The 21,916-nt window shown below is 30.3% G+C and overlaps 1 protein-coding gene across 3 annotated transcripts in view; it reads right to left on the bottom strand.

The window, feature by feature from the left end:
- Nucleotides 1-21,916, bottom strand: part of LOC145294135 (nesprin-1-like) — a 1,091,614-nt gene that overhangs the window by 431,741 nt on the left and 637,957 nt on the right. For all 3 annotated transcript variants that reach the window (XM_080141241.1, XM_080141242.1, XM_080141243.1), the window contains 5 exons: nucleotides 15,649-15,825; nucleotides 13,304-13,465; nucleotides 8,489-8,632; nucleotides 6,355-6,531; nucleotides 3,852-4,154 (listed from right to left, as the gene is read on the bottom strand). In XM_080141241.1, coding sequence (XP_079997367.1) covers nucleotides 3,852-4,154; nucleotides 6,355-6,531; nucleotides 8,489-8,632; nucleotides 13,304-13,465; nucleotides 15,649-15,825 — 963 coding nt within the window. The remainder of the gene's footprint in view (nucleotides 1-3,851; nucleotides 4,155-6,354; nucleotides 6,532-8,488; nucleotides 8,633-13,303; nucleotides 13,466-15,648; nucleotides 15,826-21,916) is intronic.

The following is a 21,916-nucleotide window of genomic DNA, read 5'->3' as shown; positions in this document are numbered from 1 at the left end:
GTAAGACATTTTTTTAAAATATTTCAGATTTTGATTGTTAACAAAGATTTCAAAAACTATATCCACTACACAATTAGATTTTAATTTTTAACAGAATTTAATTTTTGGAAAAAAAAATGTCTAATTAATTTCAAAATTGTAGTTAATCTTGTTATTAAGAATAAGTTCAGAATCAATTGTAAAAGATATATTTTTGAGGGCATTTTTATCAGTAGATCTGAAAATGTATTTTTTATTCATTCAAGTTGAAATAGGAATAGTGGCTACAGAGAAAAAATAAAGACATATTGAAAGGTTTTAACATCAATCATTTCAAAATGCAAATTTTCCTGGCTAGAATTAAGTATTTTTAACCATTCAAATAGAAAGCTACCTTATATATATATATATATATATATATATATATATATATATATATATATATATATATATATATATATATATATATATATATATATATATATATATGGCACAATCACGTTGACACACCGGTTCTTGCCAGATCACCGAAGTTAAGCAACGATGAGCCTGGCCAGAAACAGATGGGTGACCATTTGGGAAGGCTACGCGATGTATATATCTGGGGGTGCATTAATGCACTCCCTGTCTTCATTAAGACATGCATCTAGGAGAAGAAATCGCTGATATAAAATCCTGCAGGCTACTGTATGCTGCCTTGTGTCAGTCATCTGCACCGATAAAGATTAGCAGTAGTACAAAAAGGTGTGGTTGGTTCTACACAAAGCCTTTACCAAACAAGTCATCTGTATGGATTTCCAAACAACTTAGTTGTTGTGGCAGAACCTCATATGTTGAAATCAACAGGAGAGTCCATTTTTTGTTTTTATGATAAAATCAAATAGAAAAAATAGTTTTGTATTTGAATGGTTAAAAATACTTGATAAACCTCCATTTAAAGAGTTTTCAATGCAGAGATTAATGGATAAGCAGGGCAACAGAGTAGTAAAAAAAAAAGAATACAAACCCATAACTAAAGCAGAACCAAGATATTTCGATCGATTTATAAGACCCTAATAATTTGGCCATATGAATCGACTGAGATATCTTGGTTTTGCTTCAGTTATGTGTTTGTATCCTTTTTTTACTACTCTGTTGCCATGCTTATCCACAATTCCTTTGTTTCACAAGCGAGCACTTTGGTTGTATTTTTTATGCTGACACGAAGTACACGGTATATATATATATAATCTCATTTTTGTACTAAAAACCGAAGATGTTGCTTTTCAAATCTTTTTTTTTATATTCTTATTTTTCTCTTGTTTTAGAGAGCAATGTCTCCTTTTGAAATAATATTTCATTTAAAGTTTGTTAAAAAATGAAAATTTGTCAAAGTTAATTTACTGTTTGTCTATATATATATATATATATATATATATATATATATATATATATATATATATCTTCCAGGATGAAACATATTCTAAAGATTAGAATGATTGAATTCCAACAAATCTAAGAAAGAAAAATTTATAATTTTTATTTTCTTTATGCAAATACAGTCATATCTTGCTACGATGTGCAAACCGTTTCGATCATCAGGCAAAAAAAAAAAAAAAATCCGAAAATGAAAAAGTTTAAGAACTTTTTTTTTTTTTAATTTAGAGAAGAAAAATATTTTACCATGTCTTGCGTATAGCATGGTTTAATGTTCTTGTGTGTGTGTGTGTGTGTATATATATATATATATATATATATATATATATATATATATATATATATATATATATATATATATATATATATATATATATATATATATATACACAAGTAAGCTTCTTTTTAGATAAGAAATGTGACAACTAACCTAGGGTTAGGATTAGGAAACAAAATGTTAAAATACAGAAGGCAGATAATAAAAGGAAAGTAGTGAAAGGATTCATATTATAAGACGGGGGGGGGAGATACATTGATAAAATAAAACTTAAAAAATTTATATTTTTTATACAAATATGATAAATTCATTATGCTTAATGCTGGGTACACAAACGTTTTTATATATATTTTTTATATTCTTTATTTTTATTGATATTTTCTCTATCGGTTTTGTAATTGTATCTGTAAATTTTATTTGCTCTGTCTTCCATTGCTTTTTAGTTTTCATTGTTCTCAATTTATATTTCAACTTGCGGAGGAGAGATCATAAAATACGCTTAAATATGATATTTTAATTCATCCAGATTTCATGTATATTATTATAGAGTTGTGATTTCAAAAGTAAAAAAAATGTATTTGGGTGCCATCAGCTAAAGTCGAAACCGAAAGCAAAACAAAGCATTCAAAGCTGGTGACGTTACCACTGCACAAAAGTGACACGCATATGAATGGATTAAAAATTAAAAATAAACTAAGATGAATGTACAAAATGTTTAACGATTTTTTTTTAAATTTGACCCATTTTTGACCCCTTGAAAACAATTTAATCGACTAAAGACTCATAAAAGGTCCATAAAAATCCAATTATTTGTGGCTCCTAGTGCCGCTCTGCAACTTTTAATTTAAGGGGAAATAGAGTTGGAAATATAGAAACAAACAGACAGTGAGTGTTATAAATTAGATTTACATTTCAATTTTGTATTGAGTGTCTAACATATATATATATATTTAATAGTACAGAAGTTCAGAAAAACATTGGTACGGTCGGTTTCAAGCCCAACATAAAGGGGACCAGTTAATGGTAAAACGTAAATGATGTTAGGCTCTCCGTCAGCCATGTTGTTTCTGTCTGAGGAAAAAAATTCAGGCCCGCATTTATGTTTTTATAATGGTGTTCATTTTTATTTAACTATAGCTTATTCCTATCTCTGTATATTTTATTTTATTCTAATATGAATTTTCTAATTTTTTAATTTTTTACGTTTTACCATTAACGGGTCCCCTTTATGTTGGGCTTGAAACCGACGGTACCAATGTTTTTCTGAACTTCTGTACTATTAAATAAATAACTATTAAGTTCTGATATCGAAAAAGTTTTTCTTTGTAATTGAGCACTTTGTTGGAATTCTTTCCAAAAAAACAGTAAACAAATATATATATATATATATATATATATATATATATATATATATATATACACATTTTTTTAGTAATTTATTATTATATGTATAATTATTAAGTATTACTTTTTTTTTATTATGTTAGAATTTTGTTATTATTATATTTTATCAATATATTCCCCATTCTCATAATACGAATCACCCAGACCCTTTCTCTAACTTTTATTATTCCCCTTATATCTCATGTATTTTAATATTTTTCTTATTTAACCCAATGCCAATTGTCACACTCACCATATATGTAAGCTAGCCCCTTTCTCCTCTTCTGATGGGAAGCATTAGGCTTCGAAATGCCAAGGCATAAACAGCATTCATAACTTTTAGCTTTTTATATCTTGATGAACCTCCATTTAAAGAATTTTCAATATTTCTTTAATCCCCTCTCATATATATTTCATTAAATAAAACAAAATTTTGTTTCTGAACCTTCCCAAATTCTGACCACTTCTGGCAGGAACTGGATGATGACTATATCAGCCAGTTCCTGCCAGAAGTGAAGATCGTTATTCAGAAGTTAGAAAGGATCAAAACCAGAATTAATAGACAAAAAATAACTATTTTATTCAATGAAATATGCTTAAGAGTAAAAAAATACTGCCTAAATATACACACACAATATAAATATAGTGATTATTTTTTAAAGAAAAACTGACCAGAGTGCTCAATTACTGAAGTAAGCGCCTAACTGATTCATAGTTTGATAGAACCAAGATATAATTACAAAACACAACCAAACAAAATTCCGTTACCAAAATGATAACAAAAAGATCCACCTACCGTGATTCTGTCCCTCTGGATCTCCGATGATCCTTCTAGCTCAATCTTTTCCAATTCTTGTGCGTATCGCGCAAGATCTTCATCAATTTCATTTTGCTGATCTTGAAAGGCCTTCCGGGTTTTCCTTCCTTGTTCTTTTTCATCGAGCACGTTGCCAATGTAGCTCTGAAGTTCTTCCCAATCCTCTCGGACAGCATCTATCATGGTGTCTGACAACTGCGGGTTGTGCTGGGTCAGCTTCATGTAACGATCACTTAGATCCTGCAGAGAACTTTTCTTTTCATCAATATCGTTTTTGAGAGCCTGAAGTAAAAAAAAAAAAAAAAAAAAAAAAAAAAGAAAAAAGTCGAAATTTAAATTTTACCCCAAAAATGTCCTTTTTTTTTCTTTCACTAACAATAATATTAAAAGTTTTTTTTCAAATTTATATAACAGAAACGCAAAATAGATAGAGTAAGTTCATGGAAGGTATGCCATGCTTAATCACCAGATAATTACCACTAGACTAAGGGCAGAGTAAGGCTTGAGGATATGCGTTGCATGGAAAGATATAGCATGAGGACGAATCGATGGATGTGTGATCTAAGAGGAAGATTAAATCTAGATTATATAGAGGGAACAGCTACAGAACAGAAGACTTTCATTTTATAGCCATGGAAGAATAGATGAGAGTTCTTGGGTTAAGTAGATATAGAATAGTTGAAGTAGCAGGGTCAGTTCACAGGGGAAGGTAAAAACAAACAAACATGGAAATAAGTAATAAAAATGGACTTGAAAGAAAGAGGGATGATTAAAGACCTAGTCAGAGATAGTTTGGAAGTCAATTTCTACAAACGGCCTAACACATGCCAATATATACAACGGACATTATCATGATGATAATCGTTAGATCAACTAATTTGCATATTAATTTACAAAGAACATTTCATTACTTAACTATTCTTTTTTTTTTCTAAATAAAGTGATTATTTGATATTATTATTAAATGTACTTTTGTCTACGACTACTGTTTTATTTCATGGAAAAATGCTTAGTAAGTTGTGCCCAAAAGTTATTTTCACAAACGTTGCTTCCGCATGGCTGCCTTGATCGCAATCCACTTTTAAATTGTAGGTTATAAAGAAATCCCTCCAATACACACACACACACACACCATTGCCCAGTCAAAAAAACAAATTTAAAAAATAGCTTAAATAAAGAATTGAAAGGAATTTGGAAGCACTTAAACTGCTGATACAAATAGTTGCATATAAATTTGATTTGTTTTAAAGATGGCCTTAGAGCATATACACCAAACACAATGAGAAAAATAATGCAGACACTGATAACGCGCTATGACAAAAAATCTTAAGCCAATTTTTTTTATTTGTATTTTATTTTATTGGTATTTGATGTTCACCTATAATCAACTGGCATGGCTACCCATGAAGAAGAAGAGTTAAAACGTGTGTGTAACATTTTTCTTTTACCCCCCCCCTCTCTTACATGCTCTCCTTCTATTTCCTCCTTTTCACATTTACATTACAAAATATATTACATTTTTAAATGTCAGGAAAAATAAAGTACCATTTCACACCAAAAAAAAACAAAAAAAAATGGAAAAAAAAAAAACGTTACTTTAAATGTCACCTCTTTCCAACTAAATCTGTTTCTTTTGACCCTCAAAAGAATGAATATTATAAAAATAAAAAAGTATAAGCTTTGCGGATGTCTGATGTAGTTTATGACTTAGGTGTGCACACAGACAACTACTCTTTATATAATAAACTAGCAAGGCTACCCGGCGCTGCCTGGAAGAAAAATAGGTCAATTTTTACGACTTGCCCCAGCGTATTATGAGCACTCCAACCTCCCCATGTTAGAAATGGCTTTCAGAATACCCCCCCCCAATCTCGAAAGTCATTCTTAACATGGGGAGGTTGGAGGGGTTATTCTGAAAGCCGTTCTTAACATGGGGAGGTTGAGGTGTTTATAATACGCTGGAGTACGTCGTAAAAACTGAGCGAAAAATATAACATTTCTATTAAAACTTCTACCTCTTTTCATTTCTTGCTTTCGTTTTCCCTCTCGCCACTCCTCGCTTTCTTCTCCATCCAGCAAGCACACAATTAGTTTTTATAGATTTCTTGGTGAGTTGGCATAAGGGAAGTAATTTTTTGATTAAAAATAAAAAAAATTAGAGTTACTTCCCTTTAGTTGGTAAATAACTTGGCTAGAAAACAGACCTGATTCCTACCGGTGTAGGGTCAAGGAATGAATTATTATTTTTATTTTTTTTTTTTTGTTAAATTTTAGATATCATTCAGCTGGAGCAACGCCAGTCAAAAAAAAATACCAACTTTGAGAGTGTTTGTTTCCTAGTTTGGATTTTTAACCAAACATATAAACATGCACACAGACAGCTTACCTTTTATAAAAGATTATTCTTTTTAATTGTTGATTTTTAAAATCCAAACCAACTTTTTATTTACATTTTCTTTTAAGAACAACTGTTTATTTTTACCTTCAATTTTGCAATTTCTATTTCAGCTGCAGTTTCTGGAAGTCTGGGAGGAGTCTGTTCAAGCGTTTGAATTTCTTCTTTCTTGTTACGTAACGTTGTTCGCAGGTCATTTTTCAGTTTATCGATCATCTCCCAGGATTGGATTTCATCTCGCAGTGCATCGAGTCGATTCTCAACCTAAAAAAATCACAAAATAAAAACGATGATTTTAAGCACAAGAAAGAATTTTAGAAAAAGAAAAATTTCATTGAATATTGTAGAATATTAATCATTATTTAAATTTTGTAGAATATTAATCATTATTTAAATTTATGCCAAACATTTTTTTTTTAGATTCCCAACCTTGCATTGGTATATACATGCATCCTCCGGCTGCAAATACATATTTTACGAATGCATTTGTTTTCATGGTTTTCTAATTTACACACAAAACACTCATGCTAATGCATATGAAAATAAAACAATTTAGAAATCAATAATACAGAATAAATACTTACTAACATTTTCGGTTGTTTGTTTTATGGCAGATCCACCTTTTGGGGATTATTTAATACACAATCAAGTAATTTTTTAAAACGCTTTTATGTATGAAGTTCTAAATATCTTCAAATATTTATTATGTAAATTTGTTTAGTTTGATTATTTTAATTGATATTATGACATGTCAGTATTTTAATTGATTTTATGACGTGTCATTTTTTAATTGGTTCCATAGAATTTATTATTTTAATTGATTTCATACAATTATGTAATTATTTTAATTGATATGACATTATTTCATTATTTTAATTGGTATCATATGTCATTTTTAATTTGTTTCATAGAATTATTTTAATTGATTTCAAACAATTATGGCATTATTTTAATCACTATATTAGTTCATCATTTTAATTAGTATCATGATATGTCATTTTTTATTTGGTATAATGACATTTTTTGTATAATGACATTAAAGTTAAAGTTGCCTCTTTCCAATTGAATCTGTTTCTTTTGAACCCCCCCCCCAAAAAAAAATGAATATTATACAAATAAAAAGGTATAAGCTTTGTGGATGTCTGGTGTAGTTCATGACTTACGTGTGCACACAGAAATTACTCTTTATATAATAAACTAGCAAGGCTACCCGGCGCTGCCCGAAAAAAAAAATGTAAAATATTACTATTAAAACTCGTGTTATGACACTATCTCATTGTTTTTAATGGGTTTCATAGAATTATGTCTTTATTTTAATTGGTTTAATAATGATGTTTTTTTTTTCACAGCACATCAAGTTTTTTTTTTGTTGTTGTTTTGTATATCAAATAACGCCATTTTTGGTGAAAATTCTTGTACTTCAAATTCTTGTAAATCTTAACATTAATTACTAGCGGGGGGGGGGGGGGGCTTACACAGTCGTAAAATACGCTTAAATATGATATTTTAATTTGTCCAGATTTCGTATATATTATTATAGATTTCGTATTATTATAGAATCGTGATTTCAAAAGTAAAAAAAAAAGTATTTGGGTGCCATCAGCTAGAATCGAAACCAAAATCAAAACTATAGCATTCAAAGCTGGTGACGTTACCACTATATCAATGTGACATGCATATGAACTGATTAAAAATTTAAAATAAACTAAACTAAGATGAATGTACAAAATGTATAACGAGTTTTTCAATTTTGATCCATTTTTGCCCTTAAAAATTATTTTAACCGGTTAAAGACACATAAAAGAACGGTTCATAAAAGATCGAATCATTTGAGACCCCTAGCACCGCTCTGCGACTTTTAGTTTCGGAAGAGATAGAGTTTGAAAATATGGAGACAGATAAACATAACATTTTATATATTAAATTATTTAAAACGTGCTTTTAAATGTGAAAACACATGTTTCCATTTAATGCGTTTAGAAAAAAACAAGTTAAAATTAAAAAAGAAAATCAAGTTCTTCAAACAATTTCCAAACTCTGCAGTCAATCTAATTAGTATGTTGAGCACATATTCAGGATTATATCGAAAAAAAAAATGGCAGATCGATTGACCAACCAAGCAAAACCAAAGGAGGATAAATCTAAAAAAGAATGATTTTTACCAATTCATGTCTACTAAATAATTATTATTAATGATTATAATTATAAGGTAAAGAATTACCTGATTCATTTCTCCGATGAGGTTATGGCTGACCTCCTCAGATAAAGCGAATAAGGCAGATGACTTAGCATCTGCGGCCGGTTGACAATGGGCAAATAACGAATTGAAGTTTTGCCTTAAAGAATTCAGCTTTTCCCACATATCCTGGAAGTTAAAATACACACGCGCGTATATAAATGAAAGTTAAAATACACACGCGTTTAAATAAATGAAAGTTAAAATACACACGCGTGTAAATAAATGAAAGTTAAAATACACACGCGTGTAAATAAATGAAAGTTAAAATACACACGCGTGTAAATAAATGAAAGTTAAAATACACACGCGCGTAAATAAATGAAAGTTAAAATACACACGCGTGTAAATAAATGAAAGTTAAAATACACACGCGTGTAAATAAATGAAAGTTAAAATACACACGCGTTTAAATAAATGAAAGTTAAAATACACACGCGTGTAAATAAATGAAAGTTAAAATACACACACGTGTAAATAAATGAAAGTTAAAATACACACGCGTGTAAATAAATGAAAGTTAAAGTACACACGCGTGTAAATAAATGAAAGTTAAAATACACACGCGTGTAAATAAATGAAAGTTAAAATACACACGCGCGTAAATAAATGAAAGTTAAAATACACACGCGTTTAAATAAATGAAAGTTAAAATACACACGCGTTTAAATAAATGAAAGTTAAAATACACAAGCGCGTAAATAAATGAAAGTTAAAATACACAAGCGCGTAAATAAATGAAAGTTAAAATACACAAGTGCGTAAATAAATAAAAGTTAAAATACACACGCGTGTAAATAAACACATATCTTATCAATAGTCTTTAGTATTCATAAATGCTTCCACTTGGTGTGACATAAAAAAGATGTAATTTTTCGAAATAGCTGTGACTAATGCAAAATGCTCAGCAAATCATATTAAAATAGCTTATGCATCATCTTAACCTCAGATGTAATTGTGTAAGGTGTGTAAATACATTTTTTACCGGGGGGGGTCACCACTTATCAAGGCACAAAGGCCAATCGAGGATAAGGGTTAATGAATGTAAGGTGGTAGTGTAGTAATCATTAATGGTGTAAATTGGGTAAAATTTGATTATTTATGGAGATGGCTCAACAAGAACTTGTTTACGTTGGATGTAAAGGCTACCATGTTGTATTCGACTGGAAGCAGGCAACATTTGTTTATTGAATTTGCATTTAGATTTTGACACAGAGAATGGGGAAAATTGTCGGTAATGGTTGTAGCTAGTCGACTGGTTTTGTGAAAGTTTGGCAAGGGAAACCATAGATTGAAGTTCAGTCGAGCACTTGCGATGAAAAATACATTCCTCACACACAAACATTATTATTATTATTATTATTATTATTATTATTTTATATATATATATATATATATATATATATATATATATATATATATATATATTATATATATAATACAAATGCATGTATTTGTAAATGTCCCAAAATATGAGAGGACTTTTTATTTCAAAAGGAGACTACTCTTCCTACATCCCAGGGAAAGATAAATCAAAACCGAATTTAGTTTTCATTCCAAATGCCAAAAAGATGGAAATCAATTCACGTTTATAAATTTTTCTTTTTTTTGTTTTTTTTGCTTCTAATTTTTTCTTTTTACATATTTTTAATTTAGGAAAATGCTTAAAGTTTCAATACATTGTATTCTACACATGTCTCTTTGGATAACAGAAAATATTTTCTTCATATTAAACAGTTCTTCAGAAACGAATATATATATATATATATATATATATATAAGTTGTTATTAATATATATTTATAACAATTAAGCTACACAGAGTTTATCGCATTTCAACCCATAGTAAATCAGCAGGTTACTAGAAAGATTCTATGTAGCTTAATTTCTATAAATATATGTTTATAACTTTCTACCTAGCTCTACTCACGTATTGAACACTGTTGAAGTAAATACTAAAATACTACATCTTCTTATGACATTTCATCTGAGTACATGAAATCTTAATATATATCTATATAATTATAAAACTCAAATGACCTTGTAACGATGTATGTAACCCACTTTCCGGTTTACGGCATCCGGTTGTGCATGCGCGCATGACCTGCGCACTGAAATATTAACGTTATTATTTCGAAATTATTATTTAACATGGGAAGAGTGGGGTTTAAAATAACTTAAACGTAATACAGAAATGAACGATGTAAAAAAAAAGCAGATATATCAAAATCTGAATTTAACTATAATAAGTATTATGGTATCTGTTCAGTGCACATTTACCTATAAGTATGACCAACCACTTATAATTCAGTAACTGTAAATTTTTTTTCAAAAATAATCAGTTATAATAAACAGAACGACTCATAAATTTATCTATATTCTTTTTTCATTTTAATATACTTTCATAGAAATGTTTCTGTTATGTAAAAAAAACAAACTATTTTCTTTACGTCACAAGTGTCAGACTCATACATGAATTCCATAGCTAATATAACATACTGACCCAACGGGTCACATGTAGTCTCGTATATATATATATATATATATATATATATATATATATATATATATATATATATATATATATATACTATTGTTTAATTATGTAATCAAATTTCAACCAAATGAATAGTCCAATAGATTTTCCGAAGCATTTTGTTTCTTGAGCAGAGATAAATTATTTGTGCTTCTGACAATTCCAGACTGTGTGAAAATCGTTTGTTTTTATCTTACGAATGTTTCCCCCATTTGAAAAAACTATAACTGCAAAATTTGAATTTTGCAGTTATAAATTACATAATAGATTTAAACAATGCATTTAAACAGTCAACAAGGACAAAATACAGAAAGACACGCGAGTCTTTTTCTTTTAAATACAGGGGGCGTGGCTGTCTGAGAACTTTCACGAATTCACCAACATTTGCCACCATCTCTTCAACTTGCCTGATTGCAACTCCATGGATTATTATGTGTGGTTTCAGCTGAGAAAGACAATAACTGATTGCAATACGAAAGATAATGTCTCTTGAAAAACACCATGAAGATTGCATGCTCCATGTTCGTATTCTAATGTATTCGGTAAAGTATTCTATGCACTTTGAGTATTCAGAATACATCAATTATTGGCCAAGATATTACATTTTTTCTTTCTTTTCCAAAAGACTCAAATTTGTATCAAGCATACAATATATTATTTTTTCATATTCGTTTTCCCGACTTTTTTTTTGCTTATTTATTTATTTATTTTATTTAATTTCGTAATTATGCCTTCTCTAGTTCCATCAGTCCAAATCGGAAGGGAGGAAAAAAGAAACGCTTGCGTGCAGGAAGTATGGGTCTAACTTCCGGTTTCCTGACTATAAAGATGTCATCGATTATTGTTATTCCATGATATTTGGATTCTAGATGATGCAAAGCGTGTAAAAACAGACGTCAAATATTTCTTTGCTGGGTCTCATATTAAGTCCCCCCCCCCCAAAAAAAAATAAATAAATAAAGATAACAGAAAACTGTGACCTCATGTAGATGGGTCCCGTTTATATTCAATAAAGAAATAAAGTTTTTTTCAGTCTTTAGGGACAATGGATAGCTTCTGTAAACGGACTTATTAATGTGATAATAACTCATGTATATGACAATGATTATTTTTCGTTGCCATGGAAACAGGTTACACAAGTTTATGAAAATAACATTTATATAGTGACGTGATCGAATCTGGAATTCAAGGTCTGTTTATTTTGACAGGCCCTGACTGATGAATTTTGGTAGATATATGCAAAGATAAACATTAGGTCTGTTATATTAGGAAGGAATGTAAAAAACATAGAAATAGTTATAATTACGGTTAGCTGATCAAAAACTTGTGCTTTTTATTTCAAAAAGATGTGTTCTGTGTGGTGGAGCTTTTTAATGGAGCCCGTTAGATAGAGGTGTTTGGGTGTAAGATGATGTCGACATCAGTCGTTAATAAAAAAAAATAACGTAAAAGAACTGCTGTATTTGAGGAACCTGAGCAGTCAGCATCTTTTGTGTCTGTACGACCATGTTTAAAGTCAGCACATTACTTCTTAACCATTTTTTCCGATGGAGCAGAGTTCAAATAATATTTATCAGGTAATTGCTAGGCTGGACTCATACTTTTTCCCCACCAGAAAGCAATGTTTTATCAAATTTTTTCGTTGTTTTGATTATTTGAAGCAGTAAGCTTCACTTAAATAACTGTAATTTATGAACTAATAATCAGATGAAGGTTAGTACTTTATAAGATTGAAATGGATATTGTTTTTATTAATGATGCTATCTATCTGCCAACCTTGAGACTTATTCGGTTAAGTGTTAATCGGTCATTGTATTATGTTTTAGACAAATCATTTTACATTGTTATCTTCTAGCAATCATTTTCATCCATTTTATTTCTACATTGTTTTGTGTGTCACCATTCGATGACCACGTGAAATAGACGTGTTCAGCAAAGAAGATGGAAGCGGAAGCAGTGAGACAACGAAAGAGAGAGAGAGAGAGAGAGAGAGAGGGGGGGTGAAGGGGAGACGAAAGCAGGATACAAGCAAATAGCAGAAAGAAAAATAGAAATGAGTACATGTCCGAAAGGAAATGAGAAGATGAAAAGGACACCGCAAATAAGCGGGTGGCTAGAAGAAATAAATTATATGGCATTGAAAAGGGGCAAGAAAAGGAGAAAGAAAAAGAAAGAGAGAAAGAAAAAGAAAAAGAAAAAGAGAAAGAAAAAGGAGAAAAAGAAGAAAAAAGAAAAGAAAAACAAGGAGGAGGAGAGGGAGGTTACCTTGACTTTAGAGAGTTGCTCTTTGGCTTCTTGTAAATTATCAGGATGATAAGAACTCATTTCAGATTTCCAGGACGGAAGATCCTCTGCCAAGAACTTCTGGCCTTCTTCAAGTTCCATTCTATATTTGCGCCAATGCTCAAGACTTATTGCCAAATTATCCTGGTAAAAAGTGAAGAATAGATAAAACTTGTAAAATCACTCAAATTGATATTAGTTAAAGCAGTAATTTATATATACAGGGTGAGTCACGGGAAACGGATGTTTTTAGAATGCTCCTTGCTCTCTTTGAGTAAGGGATAGGGAATGAGGAAGGTGCTCTTTAAACCAGCTTAAGTTGCCGTTTTTGTTGGAATTTATTTATCTTTTACGTTAAATTTTGTTATGGTAACTTAATGATTTTAAATAGCTTTTCATTTCATTGCCCTCATACTAACGTGGAGTCGTGAATACCGTGTGTTTGCTTATGATATTTACGTGAAAAATGGTGAATCAAGAGCATCATTTTCCCATGACTATGTATGTATGTATGTATGTATGTACGTGCTTAAATAATGACTTGCTGCCAAAATATACAATATATATATATATATATATATATATATATATATATATATAGGAAAAATATGATTATTCAATTATATTTCACTCTTTACTTACACAAATCCTTTTATTCATAAAGCTCAATGTATGTTAAATATAATTATAGAGCATATACAAATAAATGACAAAAAGTCTATATTCCAAAATGTTGTTCATATTACCGTTTATTTCTTTCCGTATGTTAAAATGTCCAATTATTGACAGCAAATTTCAAAAATTGACATAATTATATGATTGTTTTTGGGCAACGAAACAGGTGCTGTCAAGAATTAAACATTTTAACATGTGGAAAGAAATAAACGGTAAGATAGACAACATTTTGGAATTTAAAATATAGACCTTTTGTCATATATATATATATATATATATATATATATATATATATATATACATACATACATATATGTAGAGATACAGATCTCCAGTAAGATATTGATGCTTATATACATACATACATACATACATACATACATACATACATATACATAAACACATATATCCATACATATATACAGACATATACATATATACCCAGACATGTGTATATTTATACTAAGTAAATAAAGTTAAGATAAATAAATGGGTGTAGTTAATAATGGGAGGTTAGGTAGACGCATGATAAAATATGTTCGTGGTTTAATATTTAGGAGTTTGTATGGATTTGCCTTGCTCATTAGGTAGGGGTTAAGCTATATTAGCTTGTAAAGAAAAATTTTTTTTTAGAGGTCTAATGTATTTTAAACTTCAAAACTTAACTATTGTCGATCTCCGACCCCTCCCCCTTACTATCTCTTCCCCCCTTTTATTTTCTCGTATTTCCTCTAAAATCGTTCTTCTAAATGATAATAGCCGTTTCTGTAAGGTCTGACGAGGCTATTGGCTCGTAGATATGGCCCGGCAACCGAAACATGCGTAACTAAACAGATAAAATGATAATAAAAAATAAAATAAGGTTGAGAAGAAAGAAGTTTTTGTGGAAGTTGGAATTTTTATTTCAAATGATGTACTGTCAATGAAACGGTTGGTCCAGGAACCGCTACACAGCATAATGGTGGTTTAAGAAATTTCATTGCGGCGATGATACTCTTGAAGATGATGAGTATATTGGTCGTCCATTGGATGTTAACAGCCATCAATTAAGAGCTTTAGTCGAAGCCAATCGACGCACAACTGTTCGAGAACTTGCTTCCGAATTAGATAAAACGTATACAACGATTTCTAACCACTCGAGAAAGAGTAGAAAGACAAAAAAAGTTTGATAAATGGGTGCTTCACGAATTGAACGACAATCAAAATAAACGCCGTTAGGAGGTGTCATCTTCCCTTCTTTTATGCAACAAGAACCTGTTTCTCGACTGGGTTGTGACTAGCGATGAAAAGGGGGTTCTTAACGACAACCGGCGACGCTCAGCTCAGTGGTTAGACGCCGACAAAGCTCCATGACACTTCCTGAAGCCAGAGTTGCACCAAAAGAAGGTTATGCTGACTGTTTAGTGGTCTGCGATTGGTCTAATCCTTTATAGTTTTTTGAATGCAGGCGAAACTATTACAACAACCATCAGCAAGGAAACCCGGTTTTATATAACATTGTTACGATACCACCCACCCCAGTATTACCTCATTTTTGGGGAAGGGAGTGTAGTATCTGTTCTGTAGCCGTGATAACATCCTTCCAAAGATTACCTTCTTAGCAATAATAATTTTAAATGCAACAAATTTTTGCATTCGACGTAATTACTTACCTTATTCTTGTTTGCCGAAGTCAAAAGGTTTGAATATCCTTCCTTAAGATGTTTCACTTGGGCCCTTGTATTTTCGGCCAGTTTAGGGGCTCCCCGATTTCCGGCTATGATATTCTCTCCTTTCTTTTCTACGTCATCAAACATTTTGGCATGCTTCATGATGTTTTCCAGCATTAACTGTGATACAGAAAACGAATAAATAAAACATTTAATTCTTTTTTTTTTTTCATTTAAAGATTCACAAAAAAAACAAAAAAAAAAAACACATCTACTTATTGAAGAATTTGAAAACAAAGCGATCAGTTTAAAACCTCACAAAATATTAATTATCTGTGGAACACGTTAGCACAAGATTTCTTCCCTGAGGGCTACAATATGGACATCTTTAAACCTAATATCAATAAATATTTGTCACAAACAGTCCATAAGTCATCAAATTTTATTCAAACGATTCATCATATTCAATCATCTCATAAAATTCATCATCATTCAACTGTCAATCTAGCCATCTCAAAAACACTTATCCTCGAGTTGTATTTAACTTTGATAATCGATGACTCATTAGTAGGGCTATGACAGCAGAATATTCTAATCATTGTTTTGACTCTCGAGTATATATCCGACACAGCTAATCAACTGAGAACCACATCACTATATATAAAAACGTAAGACATCCACGGATACACACTCGAGAGTTAAAACAATGAAAAGAATATGCTGTTGTCCTAGCCCTATTAATTAGTTACAACAAAAAATGAACAGTGTTACTCGTGTTTTTCTTTTTCTTTTTTTTTATTCCATTTCACCCCAAACAAGGTACAGTGCCACTTTCATGTAGGCGGCTACTATTGGAGACATAAGTTGCATATTGTTGGTCAGATGAACTTTTAGGGAAAAATAATCCCGATGAATGCTAAAAATCAAATGACTAACTACTTACCCTCTTTCTTTTTCGATTTCGTTTGGATTCGCTTTCCTCTTCACTACCAAAAGCTAATGAATTTTCACAGAATCGTGTTAACTAAAAGTATTTTAAATTAATGGAAATCATTTCAAGCTCCAAAAAGTAACACATATGTGAAAATAGTAAGCTGACACAAAGTTAGGAACTCTTATAAAACAAACAGCCAGAATCTCTCCCTCTCTCTGTATATATATATATATATATATATATATATATATATATATATATATATATATAAAACACATATGTGAAAATAGTAAGCTGAGAGTTAGGAACTCTTATAAAACAAGCAGCCAGAATCTGTGTGTGTGTGTGTGTGTATATATATATATATGATGAAATAATGGAAATAGTATTCCGACAAAATAGAGAAATTAAAAAGGAACAAACCGTATTATGTGTTCACCAACGTTTCGTCTTTATTTCGAGACTTCTTCTGGATAAATAAGTCTCGAAATAAAGACGAAACGTTGGTGAACACATAATACGGTTTGTTCTTTTTTAATTTCTCTCTCTCTCTCTATATATATATAACTATATATATCTATATAACTATATATATATATATATATATATATAACTATCTATAACTATATATAACTATAACTATATATACATATATAACTATATATATAACTATATATAACTATAACTATATATACATATATAACTATATATATATAACTATATATAACTATAACTATATATACATATATAACTATATATATATAACTATATATAACTATAACTATATATACATATATAACTATATATAACTATATATATATAACTATATATAATATATATATATAACTATATATAACTATATATACTATATATATATAACTATATATATAACTATATATAACTATATATAACTATATATATATAACTATATATAACTATATATATATATAACTATATATAACTATATATATATAACTATATATAACTATATATATATAACTATATATAACTATATATATATAACTATATATAACCATATATATATAACTATATATAACCATATATATATAACTATATATAACCATATATATAACTATATATAACCATATATATATAACTATATATAACCATATATAACTATATATAACCATATATAACTATATATAACCATATATAACTATATATATAATTATATATAACTATATATATATAACTATATATATATATGTATAACTATATATATATATATGTATAACTATATATATAACTATATATATAACTATATATATAACTATAACTATATATATAACTATATATAACTATATATATAACTATAACTATATATATAACTATATATAACTATATATATAACTATATATATATAACTATATATATATATAGCTATATATATATAGCTATATATATATAGCTATATATATATATATATATATATATATATATAACTGTTGTGGTGGCAACCACTTATTTGCATATGCGAATAACATAACACTATAAATGGCAAGCCTAGGTTGGCCTTGGGTGTCTTAATCAAATGCCACCGAAAGTGACGCCGAAGAGCGTACATGTCCTCCCACCAAGACTCTCTGACTCGACACCGTCATTTGTACATATTGTAAATATACCTTTTCTTTAATGCACTTATTATTGCGTTATCTTGTTGTTTGCGTCTTCATTGTATTTCCTTACTAATTATTGTTCAACCTTGCAACCACAACAGTTGGCGACGAGATATGAAGCGTCAAATATAACAGTTTTACGAAGAACTATTTAAAAAAAAAAAAAAAAAAGTACAACGCAAGGGTTGACCATTTTTTTTACGGAATGCAAAGTGTTGACGAGCAAACGGATTTTACGCTAAAGAGAAGTTTCAACTCAAGTGAAAAAAAAAAAACTCTAACGTGGCAAAAGCGACAATTTACGCCGTTTTCTGGGAATCCGACTTGCAAACGAATGTAAAAGTGAATTTTTGTTTTGTCGCTACACGACAAATCTTACTAAAGGACCAACTTGCAAACGAAAAGCGAACTTTGTTCTGTCGCAAAAACGACATGTCAGACCCGTATTACGAAAAGCAAGGAAGTAACCTTCGAAAAAAGTTCACCAGTGGATTCTAATTACTGTTCTCCGTAAACAAAACAACAACTAAAGGACTTTTTAATTAATGTTTTGGTTAACGTCGGTACTAAAAGGAAATACCACAGCTAAAACTAAAATTCAAGGAAAGGATTTTTTTCTTGAAGTTGTCACTGAATAACGGATAATACAGTAAAACGTCACGGAAAAAAAAGGTAATCTCAATTTAAGAGGTATTTTAATTACTAAAATACTAGAGAAAAAAAAACTCAAAGAACTAAATGTACTGCATACATTTATTCAATTGTGACTCGATTAAAAAAAAAACCCAAACTTTTATTTTGTGGAAAGAGTTACTTATTAGTAAGTGCCTAAAAACGGAAAGTCAATTCCATTTCGTGATTCCAGATAAACCTGTTTTATTTTTATTTTTTTTGCAGCGTGACTCGCAAAAAGAATATATTATTGCAAGCAGCGATATTATTATTGAAAACAGGAGCTTACAGCAATTTGCTTTTTTGTTGTAACCCAAACCGGTGTATATTGTACATGGTACAATATTTTTTTTTAACTACACACTAAAAAAAAAAAAAAAAAAAAAAAACATGGAAGACTTATCAAAAATGTTCATGCAATTTTTACAAGCACAGGCTGAGCGGGATGAACGCAGACAAGCTACACAAAACGAGCTTTTGCAAACACTAATACAGGCACAGGCTGACCGCGAGGAAAAGAGAGAGGACAGATTATTGAAATGACAGCAGGAACAAGAAGAAAAGCAGAAAATGGCACAATTAAAGCAGAAAAAACTGCAATTGGAACAGGAAGAAAGGCATATGAAACTACAATTGGAATATGAAGAAAGACAAGATGAACGTTTTGCTAAAACACTGGAACTACTAAAGAGTAATCGAGAAAATGTCGATAGTGTTAATTTCTCCCATACAACTATTTTTAATAGCATGGACACATTTCATTATGTGCCTGAGGAAGAGAAGAATTTTGAAGCATACTACACAAGATACGAGGATGTTTTTCAACTGGACTGTAAAAATTGGCCAAATAGTCAGAAAGTGAGCCTCTTACTCAGAAAATTGGGTACATCAGAACACAGCAAATTCGTAGATTACATATTACCTAAAAAAAACTGCGGAATTAGAGTTCATGGAAGCTGTAAAATTACTAAAAGAATTATTTAATCCAAATATATCTCTTTTTCATAAAAGATGGCTGTGCATGAATCTAAGAAAGATGGACAACCAAGATTATTTGACATACGCATCAGTTGTCAATAAAAACTGCGATAATTTTAAGCTTGCAGAACTAACGGTAGAAGATTTTAAATGTCTAATCTTCGCTCAAGGGTTAGTTTCCACGAAAAATGCAGAAATACGCAGACGAGTGTTGTCTAAGCTGGAATCTGAACAAGATTTAACCCTCCAGAAACTAGCAGAGGACTGTGAAAGGGCCATTACACTAAAAAAGGATTTAAAAAATATAGAAGAATCCGGAGTGGCATATGTAAGAAAAGTTAGAAAACCATACGCACCAACCAAGAACTTTACAAAGAAAAGCAATGGAACGGGATATTCCAAAGATAATAACCATAAATATAGTACAGAATATAACAAGCCTCTTCCTAGATATAACTGTAAGAGATGTGCAGAAAAGCATTGGGAATCAGATTGTCCTTATAAGAAGAAAAAATGCTACATTTGTAAGAAGGTGGGACACAAAAGCGATTGCTGCAGATATAAAGATTACACCAGAAAGAGAGTACAGCAAACAAAATCAAATACAAAATTAGACAAAGATCGGCGAAAATACGTAAAAGTGGAAATATTTAAAACATCAATAAAGTTACAACTCGACTCCGGCTCCGATGTTTCTATAATAAACCTGAATACGTGAAAAAAGTTGGGAAAACCGGCCATGATGAAAACTAGTAAAGCAGCCCGGACGGTAACTGGTGGTGGTATAAAATTTGAAGGAGAAGTTGTCCTCCCGATAAAATTGAAAGGGATTTCGAAGAAATTAAAAATATTCGTACTAAAAAATAGTGAAAATCTGTTTGGAATAGATTTAATTGAGAAATTCGGACTATGGGATAAGCCAATCAATACATTCTGTAAAAAATTAGAATGTTCTTCTCCAACAACAGTAAATATAAAAGACGATTTAAAAGAATTATTTCCTGAGGCATTCACGACTAACTTAGGTCGCTGCAATAAATTCAAGGTCTCGTTTGAACTTAAAGAAAACGCCAGCCCAATTTTTAGAAAAAAGTGAAATGTTCCGTTCGCTGGGTTGGAAAAGATTGATAAAGAATTAAATAGATTGGAACAGACGGGAATTCCATCAAACATATCACCAGCTGATCTAATGTTTGCCAGAAAGGTAAAATCAGCGTTTGACAAACTATTGCCAAGGCAGGCAATTATCCGAAACACTACACACACGAGAAAAAGAAATATAACTCGGGAGATCGAGTATATTTTAAGTGCTACAGAAATAACACATCTTACTGGGAATGTGGAGTAGTGGATAAACGCATTGGTGATTGTACATACATGATTAAAGGTCCACAGAATATACATAAAAGGCACCTAAATCAGATAAAAAAACGTCATATCCAAGATGATGATGATACGACAACAGTCGAAGAGGAGGACACCATAGATATCATATACGAATCTTTTAATTTGGAACCGCCTCAAAATGCACCTGAACCCGGAAGATCAGGTAGGAAAAGAAAAGTGAATGAACCATTAATGGTAAACCCAAAAAGAAAAAGATATTGAAATCTGTGTGACTTCAAATCTTGGGAGGGGGGGTGTTGTGGTGGCAACCACTTATTTGCATATGCGAATAACATAACACTATAAATGGCAAGCCTAGGTTGGCCTTGGTGTGTCTTACTCAAATGCCACCAGAAGTGACGCCGAAGAGCGTACATGTCCTCCCACCAAGACTCTCTGACTCGACACCGTCATTTGTACATATTGTAAATATACCTTTTCTTTAATACACTTATTATTGCGTTATCTTGTTGTTTGCGTCTTCATTGTATTTCCTTACTAATTATTGTTCAACCTTGCAACCACAGCAATAACTAACTATATATATATAACTATATATATATATATGTAACTATATATATATATAGTCTTCAAAGTTTTTTAAAACTTTAAAACTATATAAAAAAAACTTATTTAATTTTATATTTTTTTTTATGAATATGAG

Source organism: Euprymna scolopes, chromosome 15, assembly GCF_053919585.1.
Source record: "Euprymna scolopes isolate OS-2025 chromosome 15, ASM5391958v1, whole genome shotgun sequence".
In the NCBI taxonomy this organism is placed as follows: domain Eukaryota; kingdom Metazoa; phylum Mollusca; class Cephalopoda; order Sepiida; family Sepiolidae; genus Euprymna; species Euprymna scolopes.
Note: the sequence above shows the minus strand (reverse complement) of the source record. Positions and strands in the feature narration are given on the sequence as shown.